Source organism: Marmota monax, unplaced genomic scaffold (assembly GCF_021218885.2).
Source record: "Marmota monax isolate L192 unplaced genomic scaffold, Marmota_monax_Labrador192_F-V1.1 WCK01_AAM20220418_F8-fsc00035, whole genome shotgun sequence".
NCBI lineage: Eukaryota > Metazoa > Chordata > Mammalia > Rodentia > Sciuridae > Marmota > Marmota monax.
This window is the reverse complement of record NW_026691961.1, coordinates 15,317,057-15,344,250: the sequence shown is the minus strand read 5'-3', so window position 1 is coordinate 15,344,250 and position 27,194 is coordinate 15,317,057. Positions and strand designations below refer to the sequence as shown.

General features: G+C 37.6%; 1 protein-coding gene across 16 annotated transcripts in view; it reads right to left on the bottom strand.

Annotated features, from left to right (window-relative positions):
• Atf7ip2 (activating transcription factor 7 interacting protein 2) overlaps nt 1-27,194 on the bottom strand; it is a 47,587-nt gene that overhangs the window by 8,667 nt on the left and 11,726 nt on the right. For 4 of the 16 annotated variants that reach the window (XR_009226913.1, XM_058579847.1, XM_046445354.2 and 1 more), the window contains exons 2-10: nt 24,675-24,751; nt 19,349-24,134; nt 18,342-18,422; nt 17,611-17,735; nt 13,705-13,839; nt 11,391-11,489; nt 8,676-8,836; nt 1,524-1,597; nt 318-379 (exon numbers count right to left, since the gene is read on the bottom strand). Coding sequence is in view for 15 of the 16 variants with exons in the window: in XM_058579847.1 (XP_058435830.1) it covers nt 318-379; nt 1,524-1,597; nt 8,676-8,836; nt 11,391-11,489; nt 13,705-13,839; nt 17,611-17,735; nt 18,342-18,422; nt 19,349-20,171 (1,560 nt within the window). In the remaining variant the exon portion in view is untranslated. The other 12 variants (XM_058579837.1, XM_058579821.1, XM_058579839.1 and 9 more) reach the window with 12 other exon arrangements.

Below are 27,194 nucleotides of genomic sequence, written 5' to 3'. Positions count from 1 at the left end.
AACCTGGTTAGGCTAGTTAGTTAGACACTAATACAAAGTACAAGCTGGCCTGGAACCTGACTATAAGAACTACTTGGATATTGATTTGTGTGTCTGTCTTTCTTTCTCTCTCTCTCTCATACACACACACACACACACACACACACACACGTGGAGGTGGTGTAGGGGGAGGGTACATGGGATATACTACCACATTCCCATCAACTTTGCACAAGAATCAATGACAAACACTAAGGTATCCAACACAGAGCAACACTGAAGATCCTAGAACAAATTATAATTTAAGTGAATAATCTAAGACAATGATTATTACCTACCCTGACTTCTGGTGTAGCATTAGGTGAATTGTTGAAATTTCTTGATGCTGTTTTTCTAATATCTGAAAGAAAATTATTATATTTTTAAACTATTACACATGTATCTTTGTAATATGTGAATTATGAAACAATAATAATGGGGAGACGGATTAACTTTTAATTAAGTAATCATAAAAAGTAAGTATTGACTTTACCTATTCCCAAAACTGATAATCTAGTTAAAAAAGTTAATTGGGTGTTAAAAGAATCTTTTCTTTCTGTAACTCTACAACATAATAGTAGCTCTGAAAATTATTTCAGCATTTGAAACCCTACACTTGACTATGTAACTATTTATTGTTTAACACTGGGGATCGAACCCAGAACCTCATACACAAGTTATGCGAGAGCTCGCTACACCCCAGACCCTAAAAATCTTTACAGATTTTTAATTTTGTCCAGGCTGGCCTGGAACTTGCCATCTTCCTGTCTCAGCCTACCAAGGAGCTGGGATTACAGGTGTGTGCCACCACACTCAGCTGCAACTGTTTTTAAATTCATGATATTGTTAAAATAGATTGCCCAGATGGCTGAAAGGCATTCTTCCTGGAACCAGTTGGAAGACTCAATTATAATACTTAGCATCTTTTGTAGCTCTTTGATTTACAAACTGTGGACACAATTAAGTAGCTTCATAAATGGAGGCAAAGTTTTTTTAAATTAAGATTCACTAGTCTAATAAAGTAAAAACAGGAATTTTGGATAAGAACTTATGGGCTGAAAAATATGGCTATGTTTAGAGAAATTTAAACTAATAAAAAAGTGTTAAAAAACAAAAAAGTTAAAAAACAAAGCTGACAAACTTTAAATGTAAAATAAAGTGTAAGACAACTTAATAGGTAAAAAGGCAAGAAACCACCAGCACCAACAGAAGGTCAAGGCAAATGATTTAAAAAATTATATGTAATTTTTAAACTTGAAAATAATTAGATAAACACAGTAAAGAAACAAAAGGATAGAAATTGATAAAATACAAGATTAAAAAGAAACATCAATTAAATTAAAGAATCATGTATTTATTTATTATTAATCACAGAAATCAAAACATTTCCAGAGTAGACACATTTTTTATTTTAGAAAAAGGTATTATTCAGTTCTTTATTTTAAACAAATATCTATTTTAAGCTTTCTAATTTGATAGATCATATTCTAATCATGTTAAGATACCTGTTGGATTTGATGTAACTGGAGTTGTCAAATTAGGACTTTCCACAGAAATCAACATAACATCATCATTGTTACTAAAATGATAAAAAAATTAAAAATAAACTAAACATGCATTACCAGGCTTAAGCATGCAATTAGTGGTTAGAATTCCTTTAAGTTATTATTTCATAACATGTTTTAAGTGACCAACCATTGGATGGAGGAGATAAAAATGAAATACTTAAGGAACCCAAGATTTCCAATTCATTTATATAAACAAAAGGACATAGAACTTCAATACAATAGACCTATAATAAGTTTTATGGGTCTAGCAGCTCAGTGAGACCCTGCCTCTAAATAAAAAAGGTTTGGGGATGTGGCTCAGTGGTTAAGTGCCCTTGGGTTGAACAAATAAACTTTTGAGATCTTTTCAAAATGACTCCAAATATATATATATATATATAAGTAGACTACATAAAGATAGTCTCTACATGAATATGTAATTATCACTCTAGACATGTAGGTACTTTCTTAAAAATGAAAACACACAACTAAACGAACCCCATTAAGACTCATAAAGACACTTCAGACTTTTGAAGATGCAGGACTATAATAAATAATATTATTTTAAAAATAACAGCAACAACTCTATATTAAGCCATAATTTACCAAAAAATGTTCTAAACTCAGGCAAGGATAGTGACTGATGTTTATGGTTAGAGAATATCTCAGCCAGAACATCTTTTTCTGCCCTTTTCACTCCAATTTTATGAGTTCCACATTTTACATCAGAATTTTCTTAAGAAAACCTTGAGGCAAATTGCATTAAGTTAATTAAATGCTAAAGGAATTTTCCAGCAGAATTATACCATTCTCTTGTACATGTCTTGTATTTTTAACATTTGTGTTTAGGTCTAGAATTCATTTTAAGTTAATTTTTATATATGGTGTGAAGAGTTGAGGTTTATTCTGTCCCCCCTCGTTATCCAGACATATCTGTGGAAAATAAAATCTTTTCCCTATTCTCTTGACACCTTTCCACTAAACCAACGGATGACATCTGTATGTGTTCTTCAGTCTGTCTGTTGATTTACAAACTTAGCCTAGACCAATACCGCTGTCTAAATACTGCAGCTTTACAGCAGGTCAGGAACTCAGGTAGTTGAGTCTTCCAACTTTTTTTTTAATAACACTGTTACTCATCTGGGTTTTTGCATTTTCATGTATGTTTTTAACCAGTTTGTTACTTTATAGAATAAAGGTTCCTGGGAGTTTTGGATTGCATTCAATGTACAGAACAACTTGTGGTGGGTGGGAGTATCATCTTTATAATGGATTCTCTTAATAATGATTCAAAAAATGTAGTATATCCCACCAGTTGTTTACATCTCCTTAAAAATTTTCAGCAATATTTTATAGTCTCTGGGCCTCTCTTGCACATGGTAGGCAAGCACTCTACCAGTAGGCAACATCCCCAGCCCACTTTGTAGTCTTAAGTTAGGTTTTATACATATTTTGGTTTACCAAGTATATCACATTCTTTGATGATATTCTAAATCCCCATTGTTAATTGTCTGTATAAAGAAATACTTGAGAGAAATACATATATAGAAACAGAAAGATACTTTTACTTACCCATATTTACTATTTCTGGAAGTTTACATTACTTTACATAGATTTAAATTTCTCTCCAGTACTATTTTCCTACTGCCTGAAGAACTTTCCTTTAAAATTTCCATTAGTCCAGGGCTGCTGATGATCTATTCTCCCAACTTTTTTAGTTTAAAAATGTCTGTTTTTCCCCTATGCTTCTATTTTTGCTGGATATAAACATTTTATTTTTAATATTTATTTTTTGGTGTAGTTGGACACAATACCTTTATTTCATTTATATTTATGTGGTGCTGGGGAACAAACCTAAGGCCTCACATGTGCCAGATGAGTGCTCTACCACTGAGCTACAGTTTCCATTCCTATTTCATTGATTTTTAGAAACAATAATTAACTACTCTGATGTTAATTCTATCCAGTCTACTTTTTGACTCACTGTCTTTTTCATTTCTGAGAGTTCGGCTGGGTTCTGTGTCTTTCGTCCATTTCTCACATCTTCACGTTCCCCTCTACACTGTCGAGTGTGGAGAGCAAACTGAGGGCTCTGCTGTGGCGCTGTCTGTCTGCTCAATCCACCATGTGCAGTGGCTCAGGTCGGTCACTCATGTTCCTGCTTGTTAATGGGTCCCACTTCTGCAGCTTTGCATTCCTGGCCATGTTTTTAGTAGCTGTGTGCTATTGAGCGGGGGATGTTGTTTCATTCCTCAGCACTGGATTTTCTTCTGGCAGGCAATTAAACTTTGGGGGATTATGGTGAATCTTTTGAAACTTGCTTTTAGCTTTTTAGTGTGAGGTCCTTTGCAGTCTTTAGTCTAGGACTAACTTAGCCCCACTGAGACATAGCCATCTCTGGACTTTACCAATGGCTTCTTAAGTCTATTCATCTTAGTGGGAAATCAAAATATTGGACTTTCAGAAATTGTTTGGTCTTCTTTCCAGTGGTTCTCTCTTTGGCCTCAGGTTGCTTCCGTCTTATGTACATGGATCCATTTTTAGGCAATGATTCAAGAAATGTCCTTCATGGACCTTCAGAGCGCTGTCTTCGCACTTTCTTCTCTTGGCTGTTCTAAGCCACAAATTCTACCAACTCTCCGTCTCTGGTGGACCTCAGCAGGACCACCCAGCTCTGTGTGACTCCCCTCTCTGCTCTTCCCCCTGGAAAGAGCCTCCAGGCAGTAGGCCTGTGTAGGGTTCCTCACTGTTGCCCTGAGGTCCCTACTGGACAGTGTGTCCCCACAGACTCCCCGTTTTTAGACTGCTTTTCAAGGTATTTAACAGGTACAGGAACTGAGCTTTTACCATAATGTTTCATGGGCAGAAGCAGAACTTTCTACATATTTATTTTCATTCTGTGAAATGAACTGTTTTTATGCACATTTTAAAATGTGGACTTAACAATTTTATGTCTAATTTATCAATGAGGGATTCTAGTGTTTACTATTATTTGTAAGAAAGAAAATTAACATTCTTATCTAAATTTCAAGTAGATCTTCTCAGAGATTCATTACACTATAGTCAAAATCCCTTATCCATCTCAAAATTCTTCAGTAAAGTTTTCTTTACTTGGTAATATAGTACTTCAACTATAATGCTATTTAGGTGTATGAGAAACTAAAGGCAGAAAGACGCTGTATGTAGGAGCTAAGTATCAACACTGACACCCATGAAGGTCAGGGAGTCGCGGTGAACCGCCAAGCTTTCAGGGGGAATCTGTGAAAGACCAAGTCTCCGGCTGGGGAGGTGGCTCAAGCAGTAACGCGCTCGCCTGGCATGCGTGGGGCGCTGGTTTGATCCTCAGCACCACATAAAAATAAAGATGTTGTGTCCACCGAATACTGAAAATTAAATATTAAAAGCTTCTCTCTCTCTCTTAAAAAAAATGGTTTAAAAAAAAAAAAGGCCAAGTCTCAGGAACCATGGAGAATGAGAAAGAGGAAGAGACATACTCAGATCACAACAAGCCTCAAGTCACACTACTCTTCAACAGATGAGGGGATTAGACCAGTTTATCTGACAAGCAGAAGAAAGGATGAATGTGTGTACACCAAAATAATATTATTTAGAGCCTTAACAATTTTTCAGGGATTATCAATATGCCAACAGACAGACTAAATGACTGGAAATTGACAGAAAAAGAATAGAAACAGATACACAGGTGATCCAAATACGGAAGTTATAAAACAAAGGCATTCAAATAACTATGATTACCAGTATTAAGAAAATGGAGGGAAGCCAGGTATGGTGGTACATACTTACAATCCCAACTACTGAGGCTAAGGCAGGAAGATTAGAAGTTCAAGGCCAGCCTGAACAACTTAGTAAAGCCCTGTCTCAAAATAAAAAGGGGTGGGGATGTAGCTCAGTGGTAGAGAGCTTGCCTAGCATGCAAAAAGCCCTAGGTTCAATCCCAGGTCTTACACTTCATGAGGGACATACAAGTGGCTAACAAATATGAGACTGTGTACTTGGCTTCATTCTTAGAAGGAAAAACAAACTAAAACCTTATTATGATACCATTCAGTAGGATATCTAAAATCAGAGACAGATAATACCAAGTGTTGGCAAGAACATGTGGTAACAAAAATCGCACACACCTGCTGTGGGAGTACAACTTGATGCAACTGCTTTGGTTGTAATATCTATTTAATCTAGAAATACATGTATCCCCTAGCCTCCATGAATATGTCCGATGTGTGTATATATGTGTATTCATGAAAAGACATGCAAAATAATGTTTGTAGCACCACTGCTTATAATTTCCCCACCTGAAAGCAATTCCAGTGCCCATGGACAGAATGGGTTGATTGTGGCATATGATATAACGTACATAAGACATCCACGAGAACGAGCAAACTACTGCTGCCAGGCAACAGCGGGTGGGTCTCACAAAACAATGTAGGCAAAAGCAACAACACACAAAAGTTGCCCAAGTCTGATTCCACATATGTAACTGTGAAAAGCAGGCAGAAACAATGAAACAGAGGAGGTGGCTGCCTATATAGTTATGACAGTTGAATCTATAAAGCTATTAATGCTTATCCTAAGAAATCCATCCATAAATCTGAAAATGAAAGGACTTTTGGTATCTCACTTTAATTCACTTAATGATATGCAACTTTTATGAAACTGCTCTACTCACTCCTACTAACAACATCTCTTTTTTCATAGACCATATTGGAAGGAAATTGGATAAACTGATGATTGTCATCGTAGTGCAAATGTGTGAAATGATTTTCCCGATGCTGAGAATCAACACAGGACCTCATACAGGCTAGGCAAGTTCGCTACCCTAGGAACATCCCTGGCCCTATTGATTTTATTTGGAGACAGGGTCTCACTAAGTTGTCAAGGCTGGACTCAAACTTGTGATCTCCTGAGCCTTCTGAAAAGTGAAGTCTATTCATGATTTCTGCTTAGATTTTATCTGGAGAAAATTTTTGCATATAAAATTAATAATTCAGGTAATGATAGAGCAGTTAAGAATGCTGAGTTCTTGGGGCTGGGGATGTGGCTCAAGCGGTAGCACACTCGCCTGGCATGCATGCGGCCCGGGTTCGATCCTCAGCACCATACACAAAGATGTTGTGTCCAACGAAAACTAAAAAATAAATATTAAAAATTCTCTCTCTCTCTCTCTCTTTAAAAAAAAAAAAAGAATGATGAATTCTGGAGACAATGGCTGGATCTAAGTTCTGATTATGCCATTTACTAGCTGAGTATTTTGGAGCAAAAACTCTGCTCTGGCTTTGACTAGAAAAGACATAAATTTATTATTAAGATGAGATGAATTTCAACAAAGAATAAGTAGGATGAAACACATGCCCATTTCTCTAGACTACTATTAGCCAGTAACTTGTTTTCCCCCTTTGTGTCTCTGTAAACACTTATTCATATGAAATTCAATCTAAGACATTTTGGGCAGTATTGACATTTTGTTTAATCAGCATTTGTTAAGTGGTCTGTTCTTGGGTACTGTAATCCTTCATGTTTTATCTTCATTTTTGGAAAGGACTGTACATAAAGCCCTTCTTGTCCTATTTTTAAGCAAGATTCTTCTTTATCAAATAGATATTACAGTCATAAGCCTTCTGTTCTACAAGCTTCTACAGGTCAGTTGTTACTGTCTTTTCAATTTTCTTCACATTATAAAATGAAAAGTGCTCAAACTTCTAAATCTAAAAGATACCATAAAAACAAATATCATTACTAACACCTCTGATTCAATTCTAGGGCATCAGAAATCAACAATTTTAAAACCTCCTGGCTTTCAGAAACCAGGATGATTTAAAATTTTTTTTTCTTTCCTTACTGGGAAAAAAAAAAAAATGATTCTAAATACAGCTTTTCAAAGTTGTTGGAGTGTGAAGCCTCCATCATAGTTTTTCTACATATCAGTTCATACACTTTGCACACACATAACTTATTTCTTAAAGGATTTAAGAAATAAAGGAATTCTTTAAAAAGAAAGTGAAAAAAGAAATGCATGGTTCCTCATTATTATCCTGATGCTAGAGAAAGCCAGGACATTTTATTTTATTTTTTTAAATAGTTATTTTGTAGTTGTAGTTGGACACAGTACCTTTATTTTATTCATTTATTTTTATGTGGTGCTGAGGATTGAACCCAGGGCCTCGCTCGTGCTAGGCAAGCGCTTTACCACTGAGCCACGACCCCGGCCCAAGCCAGGAGTTTATATAATTGTTGTTTTCTGATGCCCTAGAAGTGAATTAGTGCTGTCAGTAATGGTATTTGTTTTTCTCCTTTGTTTAATATTTTTTTTTATCTTGTCAATGGACTTTATTTATTTACATATGGTGCTGAGACTCAAACACCAGTGCCTCACACATACTAGGCAAGCGCTCTACCACTGAGCCACAACCCCAGCCATTCTCCTTTGTTTTATAGCAACCTTAAATATGAATAGCAATTAGTTGGAAAAAGTGGTGTTCTTCAAAGATTTAAAATTTAATATTTCAAATAAAAATTACAGAGAAGATCCAAAAAGCAAGACTTCTAGAGCTAATAAACAAATTCAGCAAAATATCAGGTTACGAAACCAACATACAAGTATCAAAAGCTTTTCCATACACAAAAGTGCGAGAAAGAAATCAAGAAAAAAATACTATTTACAATAGCCTCAAAAAAATAAAAACACCTGGGAATGAAATCTACCCGAGGAGGTGACAGATCTCTATAGAACACTGAAGAAAGGGACTGAAGAAGACACAAACATGAAAAGGCGTCCCATGTTCATGAATAGGCAGGATTGTTAAAATGCTCACGTTATACAATCAACACCCCGATTCAGTGTAATCCCGATCACAATACCAATGGCATCCTTCAAGGAACTAGAAAAAACAGTCTTAAAATTCATTTGGAAGAATAAAAGACACAGAAGAGCCAAACCAATTCTAAGTCGAGACCAATCCTGTTCTTTCATAATGGACAAAGTCTTCATGTATGAAGTTACAAGTTATTTTATGCTTAATTGAGAAAAGGGTATATTTTTACAAAGTATTTGTTTAGACAAGAAAGTTTGCTCATTTTTGTAGAAACACCTACCTTTCAGAAACAAACTCAACACAATCTGGTGACAAATTAATGTTTTCATTTGCTTTCTTGAAGGGGTTAGAAGATTCAGAGTTCACTGAAGTTACTCTTTCGTTTGGATTATTAATTGATTCTTGATTCCTACCAAAATTCATGGTCTCTGAATTTGTGATCTGTTAAATGGGTGAGGAAAAAACAGTTGAGGAGTGGATAAAATTTATGTCAGTCAAAATTTCACTTAAAACTATTTTCAAAATATTCTCACATGGCAAAACGTATTAGATAATCTGTATTTCAACAACTGATGACCACGATTGTGATTTTTCTGCCAAAATAAACTTTTAAAAACGTTGAGGGAAAAAAAAACAAAACTTCAAGGAAATAAGGATAATGTTACCATACAGCATTCAACTTCCTAGGTTGGATGACAAGGAGGGATATTAAATACTTAGGTACTGTAGACAACATTTTATTTCTACCAGCTGAAGTTTTAGAAACTAAAAAAAATAAATTTTTACTACTGCCATATTTCTAATAAAGACCAGAAATAAATCAGATTGCAAACTCACTTTTCCAAGTGGTGAATATGTTTAAAACTTGGAGTTGAAACATTTAGTCTGCGTTCTGGCTTGAGAACTTGCAGCATTTATCATATGTCTGCATATTACCCAATAGGAAAGGATCAACTGATTGTCTAACTCAGGAACCATTCTCTGGTACAGTATGCACACAAAAAATGCAGATACACTAAAGCACAATTCTGCAATATTATTGTTATTAAATGAACAGACTTTATGTAAAGAGTAGTTTTAAACAACATTACAAATCAGGAAAAGGTGGCCCAATCCACTTCAATGTCTGGATGGTCAGCACTCCACACGAGGGACAGTAATAGGGCCTGCACTACTCACACACCAACATCACCCCTGCTCCCCGCCCAGGCAACAGCACGCCCAGGGCACTGCCTGACAGGGTCCATGGGCCAACATCTCCTGAACTTCCATCCAACAGCACTGGGAACCCGTACGAAATGAACAGACACCCAGGGGAGCCACAGGAATGAAGGCAACGCAAACAGCACACAAAATCTCTGGGAAAAAAACACTGTTAACTGAAATACAGCTTAAGAGAGGAGAGCAGGACCTACTCACTAAACCTAAAAGGGAACTGCCTACTGAAAAGTTACATGCCACATCTCTTCAAAGAACCCTTGGTTTGGCTGAAAAGTTACATGGCACATCTCTTCAAAGAGCCCTTGGTTTGGCTGAACACTGTCACGTTTTGCTCCTCTGGGAAAAGCAAAAGGTTGTCCAACCATGTCCTTGGTTTTTTCTTCAGAGCATGCTTTTTTGCCAATAAACTTCCTAATTTTAGGATCTGTTGCGATCTGGATAGGTTGAAAATTTTCCAGTGTGCAGCACTTTCTCCTTACAATTGTTTCTTTCATGTTGTACTTTAATAGAAGCAAGAAGAAATACACAAAACTTTCCTTCAACACTTGCTCAGAAATCTTGTCAACCTAATAAAAATCCAAGTCCAGGGGGCTGGGGTTTTGGCTCAGTGGTAGATTGCTTGCCTAGCACGTGTGAGGTACTGAGTTTGATCCTCAGCACCACATAAGTAAATGAATACATGTGCTGGGTCCAACTTTAAAAAAACATCAAAGTCCACTGCGTACAACTTTGGTTCCCCACGACAACTGTAGACTATTCAGCTACACCCTGACCTTATATATAAAAAAACAATCCCCTAAGCAGGCTGCAGTGGTGCACACTTACCATCCTCGCCACTCAGGAGGCTGAACGTAGGAGGACAGAAAGTTCAAGGCTAGTCTCAGAAACTTAGTGAGATCTTAACTCAAAATAAAAATATAAAAAAATGTCTGGGGATGTAGCTCAATGGTAGAGCACCCCTGGGTTCAACTCCCAGTACCACACATGCCCACACAAAAAAAGGGCAGAAATCTAATGTATGTAAAGAAAGAATGAAGAACAGAAATCAATGAGAAAAATGAAAGAGTAAAACTCCAAAAGCTCTAGACTCGTCAAGAAAAAAAGCAGATTAACCATATCAGAAATGAAGCCAAATACTAACATACATTATAAAAAAAAAATAATTCAGGGTACATGCACAAATTATAAGTTGTATATAAAATATAAACAGCTAGCTGGGCACGGTGGTACAAACATGTTGGGAGGCTGAGGCTAGCCTCAGCACTTAGTTCATTAAGCACTAAGCAACTTAATGAACTCTGCCTCTAAATAAAAACTGAAAGAGCTGGGATGTGGCTCAGTGTAAAGCCTCCTTTGGACTCAATTCCTAGTATCTGCTCCCCAAATAAATACACACAAAAACAGCCACTAAATTGTACTTAATCATTTTATATGTAATATTTTGAAATGTATGTTTCAAAGTTTATTTTGATACAAAATATATTGGCATTCTGAAAGTATCAAATATACCTGGCTTACTGGGGATGAATATATATGACAAGACTAAGTTAGCAAAATCTAGGTGTTCAGTATATGAATACTCACTGTAAAATTCTTTCAACTTTGCTGTATATATGGACCCTTTTCAAACTAAAGAAATGCAAGTGACAATTCATAAGAACATTCTAAGTATAAATTAATCTATGTCCAAGTTAGGAAATAAATTCATTTCTTACAGTCCAAATACTTATAGGAGTCATCTAGGTTATTAAAACTCCTGTGTGTTTATACCAACCTGACAGGCTAAATTATTAGATAATGTGTTTGGTTCCAAAGCTTTCCTTTGAGATAATAATACTGTTCTAATACGTCTTTGAAGTCTTGTTATTTTTGCCTGGAAGAAAGAAAAATAAGTAAATACCAAACCAAAGAGCTAAGATAATATATAGAAAAATCATTCAAAGTAGTCTTCTGAGACTTAGGCATATAATCAAATAAGAAGTTCTTATTTAGTTATCCCCTGGTATCATGGAATTGGTCCGAGCCCCGGTGTCAAGGAGAAAGTCAAACTTGCATCCATCCACCTGAATCCACACCCAGGGTTCCTGTCTATTGATCATTACGGTTGGGGGCTATGACCCAAGGTTCCGTCAATTGATTGACATGCCCAGAAGGTCAGAGGGTTCCCTGGCCATAGGCCTCCTACGGGATCTAGGATACTCAGAGCCCCAATGACCATGTTGTTGATTTAGGGCATGGGGTACGCGGGAATGCCTGGTGCGGGGCATGCCCTGGCCCAACGTCCCTCATTGCCACACTTGAAGCAGGTGCGCGGGGGTGGGGTGGGGTTTGACCTGCTGTGAGGGGCGGCAACCCGAGGAAGCACCCTTCAGGGCCTGGGTGAGCATCTGAAATCACTGTGTTCAGCCTTGTGAGAAGCCTGAAAGGCTACCGCCAAGAGCTCAGTCTTGGGGGTGGCAGCGCCCTGTTTGAGCTTTTTTAGTTGGCCCGGCTGTCAGGGTAGCTCTGCGAGAGGAGATATGTCATAATGACATGATGGCCATCTGGGGTTTCGGGATCTAGGTTAGTATACTGCTGAAGGGCTTTTGTAAGCCAAAGCAGAAATTCCAATGGGTCTCCTCTCGCTTTTGAATAATCTCTTGTAATTTTTGGAAACTGATGGCTTTACATGCCGCTGTTTTGAGCCCAGCAATAATAAATGCAGAGAATCGGTCCCTACTCTGTATGCCAGCTTGTGTATCATAATCCCAGTCGGGAGTTTGATCTGGGGCAGCAAGTGGCCCCAGAGGGTGATTGGAATTAACTTGGTGAGTTTCATCCGCATGGGCTCTGGCAAGTTCCCAGACTCTGGTACGTTCCTCAGGAAGGAGACTATTAGCCAATAACATATATATCTCATGGTGAGTGAGGCTATAAGCCTGGAGGACCCATTGAAACTCTCTTATGTAAGTGGTAGGATCTGTGGTGAATGAGCCCAACCTTCGCTCGGGCTGTGTGAGGTCACTACCCAGAGAATGCCCTCAGGTCCAGCAACCTCTCTTAAGGGGGCACTGGTTTGTAGGACTAGGGAGCGGGACCTAGTCTGGGGGGACTAAAGGTGTCGGCCTAGTCAGGGGGAGCACCTGAGGGGCTGGACAGAACCGACGGGGGAGTCGGTAGGGAAGGGGGTTCATCTACCGGATAGGTCGGGGTGAGAACGAAGAAGAGAAGAAGCCTCAACATAGGGGATCTCCTTCCACTTTTTCGAGTGCTTGCAGAAGTTAAACAGATCTCTGAGAATTGCGACTGGGTTCCAGACTGGGTTCCAGATTGGGCGTCAGAGTTTTGCTGGACGTTCACAGTCAAAGCCCCCGCATAGCCCATCTGAGGTTGGGGAACTCACCTATTGAAGAGCCGCTGTTGTGCGAGTAGCAGCGCTCAAAAGAGTGGATGAGGACGGCCAGCCTTGAGAGAGGGGCCCTCGAGCAGTGAGGCATTCCCCCTCCCAGGTTCAGAACAAGTGCCGGATTACTGAGGAACAGCTCTGCATATTTATAGAGCAGGGGGTGGTTTGACAGTTATGACAGTTTTAACGGTTTAATGGTTTGACAGTTGGCACGGGGTGACTTCTGATTGGTGGGTAAGGATCATGTGAGTCAGCAGGGCTCACCACTGGGTGGCTCTTCTGGGGGGGATGAGGAAGTTAGTCTTTGGAGCCAGGGAGACTCCCAACAATCAGTCTTTTCACTGGTCCACTATAAAACTGATGCTGATAAAAACACCAATCAGCAAGTGACCCTGGGGCGGGGGGATTCCAAGAGGATGAAATAGGCTGTTTAACTCTAACACAGAACATACTTAAAATGAAAAGAAACAGTGCCCAAGAACTAAGCCATAAAGCAACCCAGGATGTTGATGCTCTGAGTACTTCTCCAAGGCCAATACTGCTGAAAAGTATAAGTTCTTTCATCTTTTGTATGCCATAGTCCTAAATAGGCTTGTGGCCAGGAATCAAATTTGGGTCTTCTTCCTTCACTGTTTGCCTTTTCTAACACATAAGAGCACCAAATTTCACTGTTTTAAAAGGACTCAAATGAAATAAAACTTACGAAGAGTTCATCAGCTGTTGCTTCATGCTTATTCCTGCACTGCATCTTCCCAATGCGTTCGTTCAATTCTTTCAGTTTTTTATCAAATAGTTTGTGATTTATACTACATATCTCATGACGAATCAAATGTCTGACCTAGAATTTTAAAATAAAAACAAAAACATCTCAGATTTCAAATTTCAAATAACTTTTTTACTTTTTAAAAATAGCTTTGCTCTTTTTCTAGATTAACTTTTTAATGTTTCCATTTATATTACTGTAGCAATAAGTTATATAAAACTTGAATATTAATCTCAATAGAACATATCCAGCACTCTACTGTCATGTATAACTAATTAGAATAAAAAAATACCATATACAATATATAAAGGTGTTAGAAATTAAATTTATTCTCAAATTGCTAATTTTAGCTTCTTGTAGTTCCAGTTGATTATTATTCTATAATATCCATTGTAGAAACAATTACAGAGCTATATTACACACACACACACACACACAAACACTTTTTCGGAGGTTGGGGGGACCAAGAATTGAACTCAGGGGCACTCGACCATGAAGCCACATCCCCAGTCCTAAGACAGGGTCTCAAAGAGTTTCTTGGCGCCTCGATTTTGCTGAGGCTGGCTCTGAACTCAAGATCTTGTGCCTCAGCACCCGGCTCCATTTAGATTTTTAATTATCAAACTTACAAGTTCGTAGTCCATAAAAAGCAGCTCTACTTATCTGAAAACCAGAGCCTGATGAAAATGGTTGGGTGGTCTACAGTAGATACAGAACAAATTGCCCAAGTTTGAAACTTGACCCTATGATTAACAAGCCATATGGTCTTTGACAAGTCACAACACCTCTGGGCTTCGTTTTCTCTGTCCAAAATGGATAGAGGACATAGAAAAATGTTTGCTGAATAAGGGATACTTAAAGGATTTTATAGGAACAAAATAAGATAACATGTGAAGTAGTTCCATATTGAAATGAGAGAATAAATATGCAAAAAATTCACCATTATTTCCATAGTATTTTAGGGGATAGCTTTGTTATGATAAAATGGAAAAAAGCCAGGGACAAATATGCAATGACTCACACTATCTGGAAAAATGAATGCTATTCTAACACTTTGTAGTAGCTATTACATGAAAGATTAATGCACTTTATATAATCTGCACTTTCAATAAAAAAAAATAGATTGGCCTATTTTCAGGACGCATAATTAATCTCAATGGCCACTGATCTGCACAATACATTCACAAACACTGCAGTTTTTCAGTGTATATTCTCCTGTAAACAAATTTCATTACAAAGTAGGTAGACTCTCTTAATAAAGACACCAGTCACGATACATTTAAGGTGTTTATTAGCGATAATTATATCTTGCCCCCAATATCTTGCTACATGGTGCTCAACTGAAATGCATAGTTCACAGGTTGAATTCTTTTATATTGCTATTCACCTGATGATTAGTTTTAGTCTATAATGTTATTTGATTATTTCCAAGATTTTTCGTTTTTATTTTCAATATTCAACATTGTCTATGTCTGCTTGGTCTTTTCCGTAGTGCTTACTAAAAACACACACACACACACACGTACACATACATATGTATGTATATATATATGTCTATCCACACACATATCACTCAAAATATAATTGTAAAAAAAATTCTCAGAAACACATACTATTTTTACTGACAGTGTGGGTTACTATGTGCTTGCCAGTTCATTGGCTGGGGTAATATGTGAAGGTCATGCTCAGATAAATCTTAAGAGAAACATATCTAAATGCTTTGAACATGTGTTTCTGAAAAACTTCCTTGGAAAGGAAGAATCAAGTGGAATATATATTTAAATCACAACTACTTGGCCTCATCCTGGATCCAAATAGAATCTCCTGGAAAGAGGCTTAGAAAGTTGTACAATTAACAGGCACCACCAATGATTCATCCTGGCTACATAAGCGAAAACAATGATCTTCAACTATTAATGAGCTCAAAAAACCTCTATCTGAGGGAGACCCTTAAACTTGATGACTTGCCCACTAAGGGGTAATTCTTTTTAGAGTGAACTTTTGTCCTCACTTTGTGATGTTTATTATACAGATGGAAGGCACAATGGATTCCATAAAATGCCTATTAAATGTGTTGTACCAATGGTAATGTATGCACCATTATGGAATCTGGTGGAAGGTCTACCTGCAGTGGCAACCACATTGGCCACAAGTTTGTAGAAAATGTAAATTTACAATCTGCCCTCACTTTTTTAAAGAGTGCAGTTAGACTCTGGAGGAAAAACCTTCCAAGTCTCTAACCTAACAGAGTCAGCTAGGTCCAGATCCTTCCTAGATCTCAGGAGACAACAGCTCTAGGACTCTCAACAGGGAAAAAGAATGTCAGGATGGGAAGGCTTTATATCTATGAGATTCAAACAAGATAAACATAGAGACAGGTTTAGAGAGAGAAATGTCTGGACAGGAATAACACGAGGGGAAAGCTAGCTGTTTTGACCTAGGAAAAGAGGACTGCTAAATCCAAGTTTTCTCTGGAGAATGTAAAGAAACCAGATGCCTTCAACTCACTGAGAAGAACCGTTTTGTGAAGTAGACAAGGGTACTGACAACTCTATGCCAGTGAAATTAAAATGTCCAAAGTCTAGGATACATTTTGTCCATTCCCACTGTTTCTGAATGCAGCCACCCATCACTGGGAAGCCCCAGTCTTCTTCCTGATAACATGGTCCTTAGGTTTGATTGCCCTTCTCTGCCAGCAAAAGAACAATCACCTTTTTTTTTCTTTTGGTGTTCCTGGTGCTTGAGCCCAGAAGTGCTTTGATACTAAGGTATATCCATGGTCTTGCTAAGTTGTCTACATTGGCCTCAAACTTGTGATCCTCCTGCATCAGACTCCCAATAGCTGGGATTTTAGGAGTGGACCACCTTGCCCAGCTATTGCATACTTTTTAAAATTAGTGTCTACTTTGATCTTCTTGGAAGAAAATAGGAGATAGAAAGAGGAAAACTGCTAACTTACCTTTGAAGCTGGATCTGCATCAATCTTTTAAAAAAGTTTTCCTTTAATAGGTAATACATGGTCCTAGGACATATAGCGATATAATTGTGATGGTCCGTTTTAGAATGCAGTAGTGCTTATTGAGATAAAATATATAATATATATTCCCCCCCCCCCCCGAAACACACCGATCACGTGGTGTGGAAAATTCTGGCTCACTATGGCTGAAACATCTGCTCTACCACATACTTTCTGATAGTGATAAGATGCCAGTGATAGTGAAAAAGCAAAGCCAGATCATCAAAACAGGATCTCATTACAGCCACAGAATCGGAGCTCAATGAACCTCATTTCAGAGCTGAGAAGACGTGTGGAGGCCACAAAACAATGAGATGAGTGGGGCAGAAATGAGAGCAGCACATCCACGTTGCTGTGGAAGTCTCAGTAAGTGAACCTGAATTCAGAAGAACTCTGCAATGGACTCTGGACAGTCTGATCTCAACTGAACAATCATGATGAAGTCTACAAACAGCCACCTGCCACCAAGGAACCCATAACCAGCAGAAAAGCTCCCGTTGTTTCGCAGAGTTCAAGATTGTTCAATGTCAGACTCACACATATCTGACTGTAAGGTTGACTAAAAAAGAATTTTTTCCTACAACTAGACTATCTACACAATTCCCCCACTTTCAAGAACCTAGAAATATTTTGGTAAGGGACATAATTTATCTGTCTGCTCATTTGATTTTCATGCACCAGCTTTGCATCAAGTGAAAATCATCTGTACCATGTCACTGTGGAGAGAAGTTAGTTAACATTGAATATTTTTAAAAATGTGTTTATTTAATGTTTTTTTTAACTAATCAAAAAATGTTTTTGAGGCAAATATTTAAACCCCAATATTTTACCTGTTCCAGTAGTGCTGTTTGCTTTTCCAGAGCTACACAAATGTTTTCATTAATTGGCTCTGAAGTTTTCATGCGTTTAACATTTTCTTTGTTTTCTGAAAGCGTCCTCTTCTTTTGATTATGGCCTTGGGGAGATGGAAAGATTAGAAATAAAAATATTCTTTCTTGAGAAGAAAATGGGAATCCCTAATTTGGGGACACTCTAAGCAAATGGAAAAACTAAAATGTAACAAAATTTTTAAGAAAATTTGATGCATAAAAATGTTCCCACAAACTTGTTTAAAAAAAAAAAAGACTATTTTGATAAAGTATGGTTCTGATCTCAGATACACTCCCACTCCAGACTTATGTAATACACATATACCAACAAAAACCAGTCAAACTACATCATTTAATCCTTTGCTTAGCTAATTCAATGATCCTACATTACTTTTACAATTACTTAATGCTATATATTTTTTAACAGGCGAACCTATCATTTTTAAACAATTTTAAATTCATCCTTTAAATTATTACTCTGAGACTAGAAAAAAAATCTCGAAATTCTATAAGTATTTTCTTATATTTCAATAACCAACATAAATATTCAAGTTTACTTTTGCTGTTTGAATAGTTTTACAACCTAGGACTTCATTTGTTAACTATTTGGTGTTTCTCTCCTCTCTCCACACACAGATACAAGCATATATATGTATGTGTGTATATAACATTATCTATCATCTTTTACCTACCATGTAATTCACAGGCCAAGTCCATGGAAGGAAATGAGTTCATCAACAATTTTGAAAATCCACTCTTTCTAATAAACAAAACTTCAAAATAACAAGAGACATGATTGAAATGAACCAAACAACTGCCATAAGCCACGTTTTCAGATTGTTTGCTCTCACAGGAAAGTGATTCCTGCCTTGTCAGGAGTAACTTCCTTTTTTTTTTGGTACCAGGGATTGAACTCACGGGCACTTGACCACTGAGCCATATCCCCAGCCCTATTTTATATGTTGTTTAGAAACAGTATCTCATTGAGTTGCTTAGTGCCTCGCTATTGCTGAGGCTGGCTTTGAACTTGCAATCCTCCTGTCTCAGTCTCCCAAACCGCTGGGATTACAGGCTTGAGCCAACTCGCCCAGCAGAACATACCCAGCAAAAATAACTTCCTTTATATACAGTTAAAATGAATCAACTTTGGTCTAAAGCCACTTGTGTAGTTAAAAGATGGCCTGAACATTTTTGGATGTGCAGTGAATTACAACCTAACTTGATGTGTTGAATACTCTGCAACCTACTCATGTAAAAAGTACCTGTCTGGAAAGCAGAAGTGGCCACCTGATCAAAACTGGAAATGAGCTATAACCAATCAGATCAGGCTGACTCTTGTACCTCACTTCCTTTTCTGTATGTTGCTGCCTTTTCTTTGGCTATAAATACAACCTGTTGTGTAGTGGGAAAGAGCTTCTTGAAACATTTTTGGTCCTGACTGCTGCCTAATTCAAGAACTGGAAATAAAGCCAATTAGCAACAGCAAAGCTAGATTTGTTGAAATAGTCTCTTTTCACAATACTCTTCCTCCTCCCCACCAAAAAAGAGTTCATAAACAAGTTACTCTGAAATAATTATAGTCATCATTCACTTTTTCTTTAAATATAGTCTATACAAACTCACCTATTTGTATATTTGAGGTTTTAAAATCCCCAAAGAAAAATTAATTTCTATAAAAGAGGCAAAAATATACACTTACTGTTATTACCATCAGTGTCGAGTAATGACTGCCACTTTGAGTCTGTACTTTCACAATATGAAATGCTGGAATGACAGGTTCTACTGGATTCTTCTGTTTTCAAAATGTCAGCAATACAGCTGGAGGAATTAACTAAATTTACCATGCAAGATGTTTTCTCAACAGGCAGAAAATGTGAGTTTGGACTTAAGATGTCATTTTGCCTCTTATAAAGTGACTCTGAATTGGAGTTTGCTTCTAAATTGGAAACCATCTTATCGATTCTCTTATCATTCAAGGTATTTTGAACTACATCACTCAATACGTCGGGCGGGCAGCAAATAGGTTTTAGATTATAATTCTCTTCCAGTTCAAAAAAAGATCCTTCTACTTTTGTCTGGTATTCAAGATGAGTTTCAGAAGTGTTCTGGGAATCTTCTGCCCTTTGTATAAACAATCTGCTGGGAGAATCTAATGTTCTTCTTGGCTTTTGGTAATGACACACAACTTGTTCATCATTATGTTCCAGTCTTGTTTTTGAATCAACAATTTCTTCTACTGGTTTTACTAAATTCTTAGGAACCACTATACTTTTCTGTGAGAACACTGAATTTTTGTTAGAATTGAGTGAGGAATCAACATTTTCAGAATGTTTACACTTGCTAGTTAAAACCCCAGTACTTAAATTCTGACTACCACTCGGAACATTACTCTCAATTTCTGCTGTTCTCAGAGCTTCAACATTCTTAGACTTATTCAAGATCTCTACTTGCTTCCGGCAACTTGTAGGCATTGTTTTTTTGGCTTTTAATATTTTCCGTTCACTTCTATCTGGACTTGCCATCTTTCATATCCTAGAATTTAAGATATCATATTCAAATGCATTTCTCCACTAAGTTTATTTACAATATTAAAATAGTGTTAAAAGACTATCTCTACAGATTTAATTAATTACATTTTCACCTGTCAATGAAAACAAAAAAATGATTTCAATATTTATTTACAGTCCAAAAAACAAGTATGAGTTTTCTTTGGCAACATTATAACACCCCATTAATAGAAAGAATCCACATGCCAATCAGTAGCACACTGGAACACTGATGTATAGGATAGTTGCACAGTGAAGTATAATCAACAATAACTGCTCTTTCGTTATATACAATAGTATGAGTTGCAAAAGCCTAGAGTTTAAATAAGTTAGACCAGTGTGCACTGCCCAATTTCATCTTAACAAAGATCAAGAACAATTACCGTGCTGTGTTAAAAAAAAAAAAAAAAAAAAATCAAAGTGAAAATTTGGGAAAATTTGTTTGTTGATATAGGTGCAGGTTTTATGAATGTGTTCAGTTTGTGAAAATTATCAAACACAATGAGAATTTGTGTACTTTCTTATTATGTACAACATTTAAGAAAAAGAAAATCTGATAGTTTGCTCTGAAGCGACTTAAAACACATATCAAAATAATTGTAGACTTGGCTCTACAGCAGAATTAAATATATCCAAAGCTATTCTTGAATGTGTATGTAATATAAAAGTAAGGTAAAATCTGGGGCAGAAAATTCTAAATTAAATGAACAAAGATGCAAAAAAAGGATAAGGTTGAAAGTAAGGAAAAGGTAGCTTTCTTTACTTCAGATAAGGATACAGTCAGATGATACTGTTTCACTCTTGACCCCAATCATTAGCGAAATGCTCTCAAAGAATGCTTTTAGGAAATCTCCCCCTGCCTCACATTGGGGATTGAACCCACAGGCACTCTATCACTGAGCTACAACCCTTTTTATTCTTACTTAGAGACAGGGTTTATATCTTCCAGATTACAAATTCTACATTAAGTGGATGGCAACCCAAGAATTACAATCCATCCACACAGCTGAGAGCAATGTCTACCTCCTTTAGATAAGTCAAAATGAAACATTTTACACTAAGCAGGGTCATTGTCCCATGCCAGTCTCAAGTTCCCATAGTAAATAAATCTTCACCCCTCAACAATCCTTAAGATAAAGGGATAAATGTCTGAGAGGTACGAATGGGATAGGAATTTGAGAATAAAGAAAAAGATACTGAGTCTCAAAGGAAAAACCCATGAACCACTGAGATGCAAAAGTACCTGGGAACAATTGCCCACCCCCTGATCCACATGCCCTTACCCACACCCTTGTAACACAGGACAAAGCTCAAGTCCAGGGAAAACTGGCATGATATTGTGTAGCTCCACCCTGCATCCACCTCTAGTGTTGGGGTCGTCACAGCGACCCCAACAACTATCTCTATAACACTGAGGCCACACACCACAGAGTTGCTCTCTCCCCCTTTGGAGAGAGCAAACATTCTCTCTTGAATATCTACTCCTTGCTTTACCCTAAAGGCATATCCTGGGACTTCCCTCATTCTCCCTTGAATATAGACCTACTTTCTTAAATAAATTGTTGTCTATGCCTTTATAAACAAATAAATGAATGAATAAACACATAAATGGCACTATTGTATTAAGTAATAGAGAAATTAACAAAAACAATTGAAAAAAGTAAAACAAAAAAATAACAGTGAATAAAACTCAGAAGGCATAAAAATCAGAGATGAAGATTTTGTCATTTCTAATAAATGTAAATGGGTTAAATTCTACTAAAAAACATGAGGTTAAAGTATTCGTATTGTTTACAAAAGACAGCTAAAAAAGCAAACTGATAAAAACGTTAAAAGGTAAAAGGATGGGTAATATTAATATTCAGCAGATAAAACAAAATTAATTAATATTACTTTATGTTTTTAAAATTTTAAATGAATGGTGAAGCTGAATCAGTGGCACACATCTGTAATCCCAGCAACTCAGAAGGCTAAAGTGGGAGGACCACAAATTTGCAGCCAGCCTCAGTCATTCTGATGCAGGACAGATAGGGCTGGATGTGGGAGACCAACCTTACATGTGACTGAGTCATACTCCCCGGCTGGGTGCTTAGGCGCTCAGTCACAGAAATGTGGTAGAGCTTTCCCCACCCTTCTTGGGTTCGAGGGTGCATGGGTGTGTCTTGCTACAGCCCCATGGGTGAAGCTAGGCTCACCTGTTCGTCTGTAATATAACCCCTTGCCCTGTTTAGGATAGAATCTTCCATGGAAGTGCCTTGTGTGTGTCCCCTTCTCTTACTCTGCCCTTGGGTGTGGCCTACCCAGGTGTCAGTCAACTGCTGACAGTGGACATCATGAAGATAGACTCAGCCCCCTGAAATCTGACCCCTTGCCTCATTTAAATAGCTTCTCCTCAATAAAAGGGGTCAGTGTGTGCTCTTGCTCTCTCTTTCTGTGGACCCTTAAGGTCAGAGGAGCCGTCATAGTGACCCCAAAGAAAAAGGTATCTGTGTCTCTTGTGTGGTTATTTCGTGCAGCCTAGTCAGCCCAGTTTACCTGGAGAGAGAACAGAAACCCAGCAGCTGGATACCCAAGGAACTTTCAAGAAGCAGGCTTAATTATGCTGCAGTGTTCCAATGGGGCTGCTGCCAAAAAAATCTATGGACCCAGAGTATGGAAATTCTTTGACATTTATACTTAGGGGTTGGTTACATAACAGCGACTCTTTGTTCCATATTCTTACATTGGACAGAGGTTTCACAAATTTCTACCAAGGAAAATAGAAAGGGAAAGCTTTTACAAAAAAGAGGAAGCTTCAATCCACAATGAGTTCTCTGCAAAAATCCTGTTGATATTCTTTGTTTTGTTTTTGGTTTAACAATCTTGCTTACAAGGAGAGAAACTTGTTATGATTGTGGTAGGCGTCTTCTGGACTACATTAATTTAGCAAGGTCCTCAGCTATTTAGTGAGATACTGTCTCAAAGAAGGGCTGGGATGTAGCTCAGGGCTAAAGCATCCCTGGATTCAATTCCCAATATCAAAACAAAAACAAACAGAATACAGCAAAACAATTACACACCTAAGGGGAAAAATGAAACTAGATCCCTTCCTCTTTCTACATGCTAAAATGAATTCTTAGATGATTAAGACAAACCTCTTAAACTTGAAGAAAAATTATAGGAAATTTATCTTTTACACCAAGTACCACATGAAGAGTATCCTGATTCCAAAGATCTCCGAAAATGTGGCTTATGTGACAGCAAAGGATTTAAGCTGGCTGAAAAGAATCAGAAATTCTGGTGATGCGCAAAATTAGACCAACTAGTTGATTTTTATTCTTCCAGAAATAAGCTGAATTTTACTAAATGTTATGCAACAGTTACCAATATTTACATTCCCTATGCTTTTACTGGCAGTTTTGCTTATCTTCTGTAAGCAATCTCATGCACAAAATTTTCCAAGTGACTTACCTCTCTCCTCAATGCCCTAAATTTGATCAACTATCAAGTATAAACACATTAATGATTAGTTATTTCACGTTGTTTGTGAACTTTGGCCTAACTATAAGTTAGCAGACATTCTGCATTAATATATATTTTTGTCATTGCACAGCCATGATATATAGCAACATAACCTCAGATAAACCAGATCAGTAAGTGCTTCTGTACCAACAGCAAGCCTGAATACTTCACAGGTCATCATGTGGTAAGAAAAACAAGCATTGAGAGGAAGAGAGAGAGAGAATAAATTTGACAATACTGAAGTTAGGAAGAGCAAAGAGAAACCAAAAATGCACAGAGATACCTGTAATTCCTGTTCATTAAGTATTGTTTAAAAATAAATGAGAGAGCTGGGAGTGGGGGGTTGCTCAGTGGTAAAGTACTTGCCTAATGTGTGAGTCCTGGGGTGGGGTGAGGTGGTGTGGTGGTGCGTGCCTGTAATCCCAGCAACATAGTAGGCTGAAACAGGAGGATCAAAAGTTTGAGGCCAGACTTGGCAACTCAGTAAGACCCTGTCTCAAAATAAAATAAAAAGGGCTGGGGATGCAGTCCAGAGCTTTTCTAGCATGTGCTAGGACTGGGTTAATCTGTTTGCTAACCAATCAAATAATAAATGAGATAAGACAACTCAAGATAAAATGAACAAGACATAGCAGGAAGTTTTATAGAAATACAAACATATAGACAAAAAATAAATGAGACATGCCATGAACTAGGGAAAGGCAAATTAAGACCGATATAATTCTATATCCAAATAGATTAACTGGTAAAACCCAATATGGTTAGTACTGAAGCTCAAGAGGGTATGGATCAGTGGTAATTCTTACACATTGTTTTTTTACGGTGTGAACTGGAAAAAAACTAATTCAGAAAACAATTTGGCTATCTTAAAAAGTTGAGCATTGTATACCTTATTGATGCCCAACAAACCCACACAACAAAAGCTTATACTTATGTACCTTAACACAAAAATGTTCAGTTGTGTGTGGTGTTGCTCACCTGTAATCCCAGCAACTCAGGAAGCTGAGGCAGGAGAATCATGTGTTGGAGGTCAGCCTGGGCAACTTAGCAAGACCCTGTCTCAAAAAATAAAAAGGGATGGGGGGACAGCTCAGGGGCAGAATGCCCCTAGGTTCAATCCCCATTACTATAAGGGGCAAAAATCAAAACAAAACAACAACAACAAAAAACAGTTCAACAGCAGCAATAACAATAACAACAACAACAACAAAAACTGCACATTATGCAAACAAACTTTAGATACAATCAGATAAACAAACTTTGGTATATTAATCCAATGGATCAGTACAATGCCATGAAAATGAATCAATTATTACTATATAAAACCACATGGATAAATTTTGGAAATATTTATGAAAAAAAATTATTAGAAAACTATATTCAACTCATAAATACAATTAAACAATGTTATGTGTGACATTTATAATAAAATTACTCTTTATAAAAAAAATCAATGCAATATGGCAAAGAGGTATAGGAAGCATGGTATGGAGAACAAGAAGGCAAATTCAAGTGATTGGTAGTATTCTACATTTTTGGTTCAAAGATTTTAATGTTATTATACTTCATAATTTATATATTCTCTTTGTTACATTTTCTGCTGATAATAACAAAATACCACAGACTGCACAAACTATAATCAGGTTTATTTTGGCTCACAGTTATGATACAAGGTCAAGAGTCCTTGTAGCTGTTGGAATCCCAAGGTGCTGCAGGTTATTAAGTGGCAAGAGACAGGGAATCAATGTGAGACCCAGCCCAACAGGCTTTTACAGCAAACCCAATCCTGAGACAACTTATTAACCCATTCACCTAGTATGGTGCCTCAATATTTAGCCTTTTGAGAATAGCCAGAATGTTTTTCAAAGCATTTTTAAATTTGTTCTAGTTAGTTATACATGAGAGCAGACGTACACAAATGGAGCACAACTTTTCATTCCTCTGGTTGTACACAGTGTAGAACCGCACCGCATGTGCAGTCATACACGCACCTAGAGTAATAAGCTCATCTCACTCCACCATCATTCCTGCCCCCATGCCCCTCCCCTTTTTCCAAGCATTTCGATCAATCTGCATTTATCCTAGGAGTGATTGAAAGTTCCAGTTTTAACATTTCTTCACCAAGATTTATCTTTCTCATATAGCCATCCTAGTGCAATCGGTGTGGGGCCTCGATGTCATTATGATCCGCATTTCTCTGATGGCTACTGATGTTATTAGCTTTCTGTCTTTGTGGCCCAATACCTCATATAAACAACTTAAAAGGAGGAAAGGTTTTATTTTGGCTCACAGTTTCATGGCTGTTTGGTGCCATTGTTTTGGGCTGGTACCAAGGCAGAACATGATGGCAGGGGGAACTTTGGTGGAGCAAAGTGCTCACCTCATGGCATCCAGGAAGCAAAGACACAGACAGGAACAGGCTAAGGTCCCAATGTCCTTTTCAAGGGCACATCCAAATGACCTAAATTCCTTCCCCTAAACCCCGCCTCCTAAGAGTTCCACCACCTCCCACCAGCAGCACAGGCTAAACTTCTAAACTTTGATACAAGTTCATCTTTTTTCATGTTGGTTGTACTTTTTTTGGTGTCATATCTAAAAAAAAATCACTGTTTAATCCAAGATCGTGATAATTTGCCCATTTTTTTTATACCTTCTACTTTTTATTTTTGGAACCAGAATTGAACTCAGGGGCATTCAACCACTGAGCCACATCCCCAGCCCTATTTTATATTTTATTTAGAGACAGGGTCTAACTGAGTTGCTTAGCGCCTCACCATTGCTGAGGCTGGCTTTGAACTCTTGTTCCTCCTGTCTCAGCTTCCCGAGCTGCTCGGACTACATGCAGGTGCCACCACGCCCAGCCTATACTTTTAGCTCTTATGTATAGATCTGTTATGCATTTTGGGTTAATTTTTGTATATGGTGTGAGGTAGTGGTCCACATTCATTCTTTTGCAATGTGAACAGCAAGTTGTTTCAGCACAATTTGGAAAGGGCATTCCTTCCCCAATTGAACTGTTTGGATACTCTTGCACAAAAACAAATTGTCCATAAATGTGCAAGTTTGTTTCTGGATTGTCCTTATACTTACTGGACAGTCTTGGTTTCTGCAGCTGTGTGCTAAGTTTTGAATTCAAGATCTCTGTGTGTTCTCTTAACGTTTTATTCTTTTTAGAATTGTTTTATGTTCCCATAAAAAAATTGGGACCAGATTATCATTTTCTGCAAAGATAGGTAGGATTTTTTAGAGTGGAGGTACTGGGGATTGAACTTATGGGCATTCAACCACTGAGCCATATTCCCAAACTCTATTTTGTATTTAGAGACAGGGTCTCACTGAGTTGCTTTGTACCTTGCCACTGCTGAGGCTGGCTTTGAACTTCCAATTCTCCTGTCTCAGCCTCCCGAGCTGCTGGGATTACGGGCATACACCACTGGGCCCACAGACAGGTAAGATTTTGGTAAGAATTGTACTGAGGTCAGGTGCGCATCTGCAATC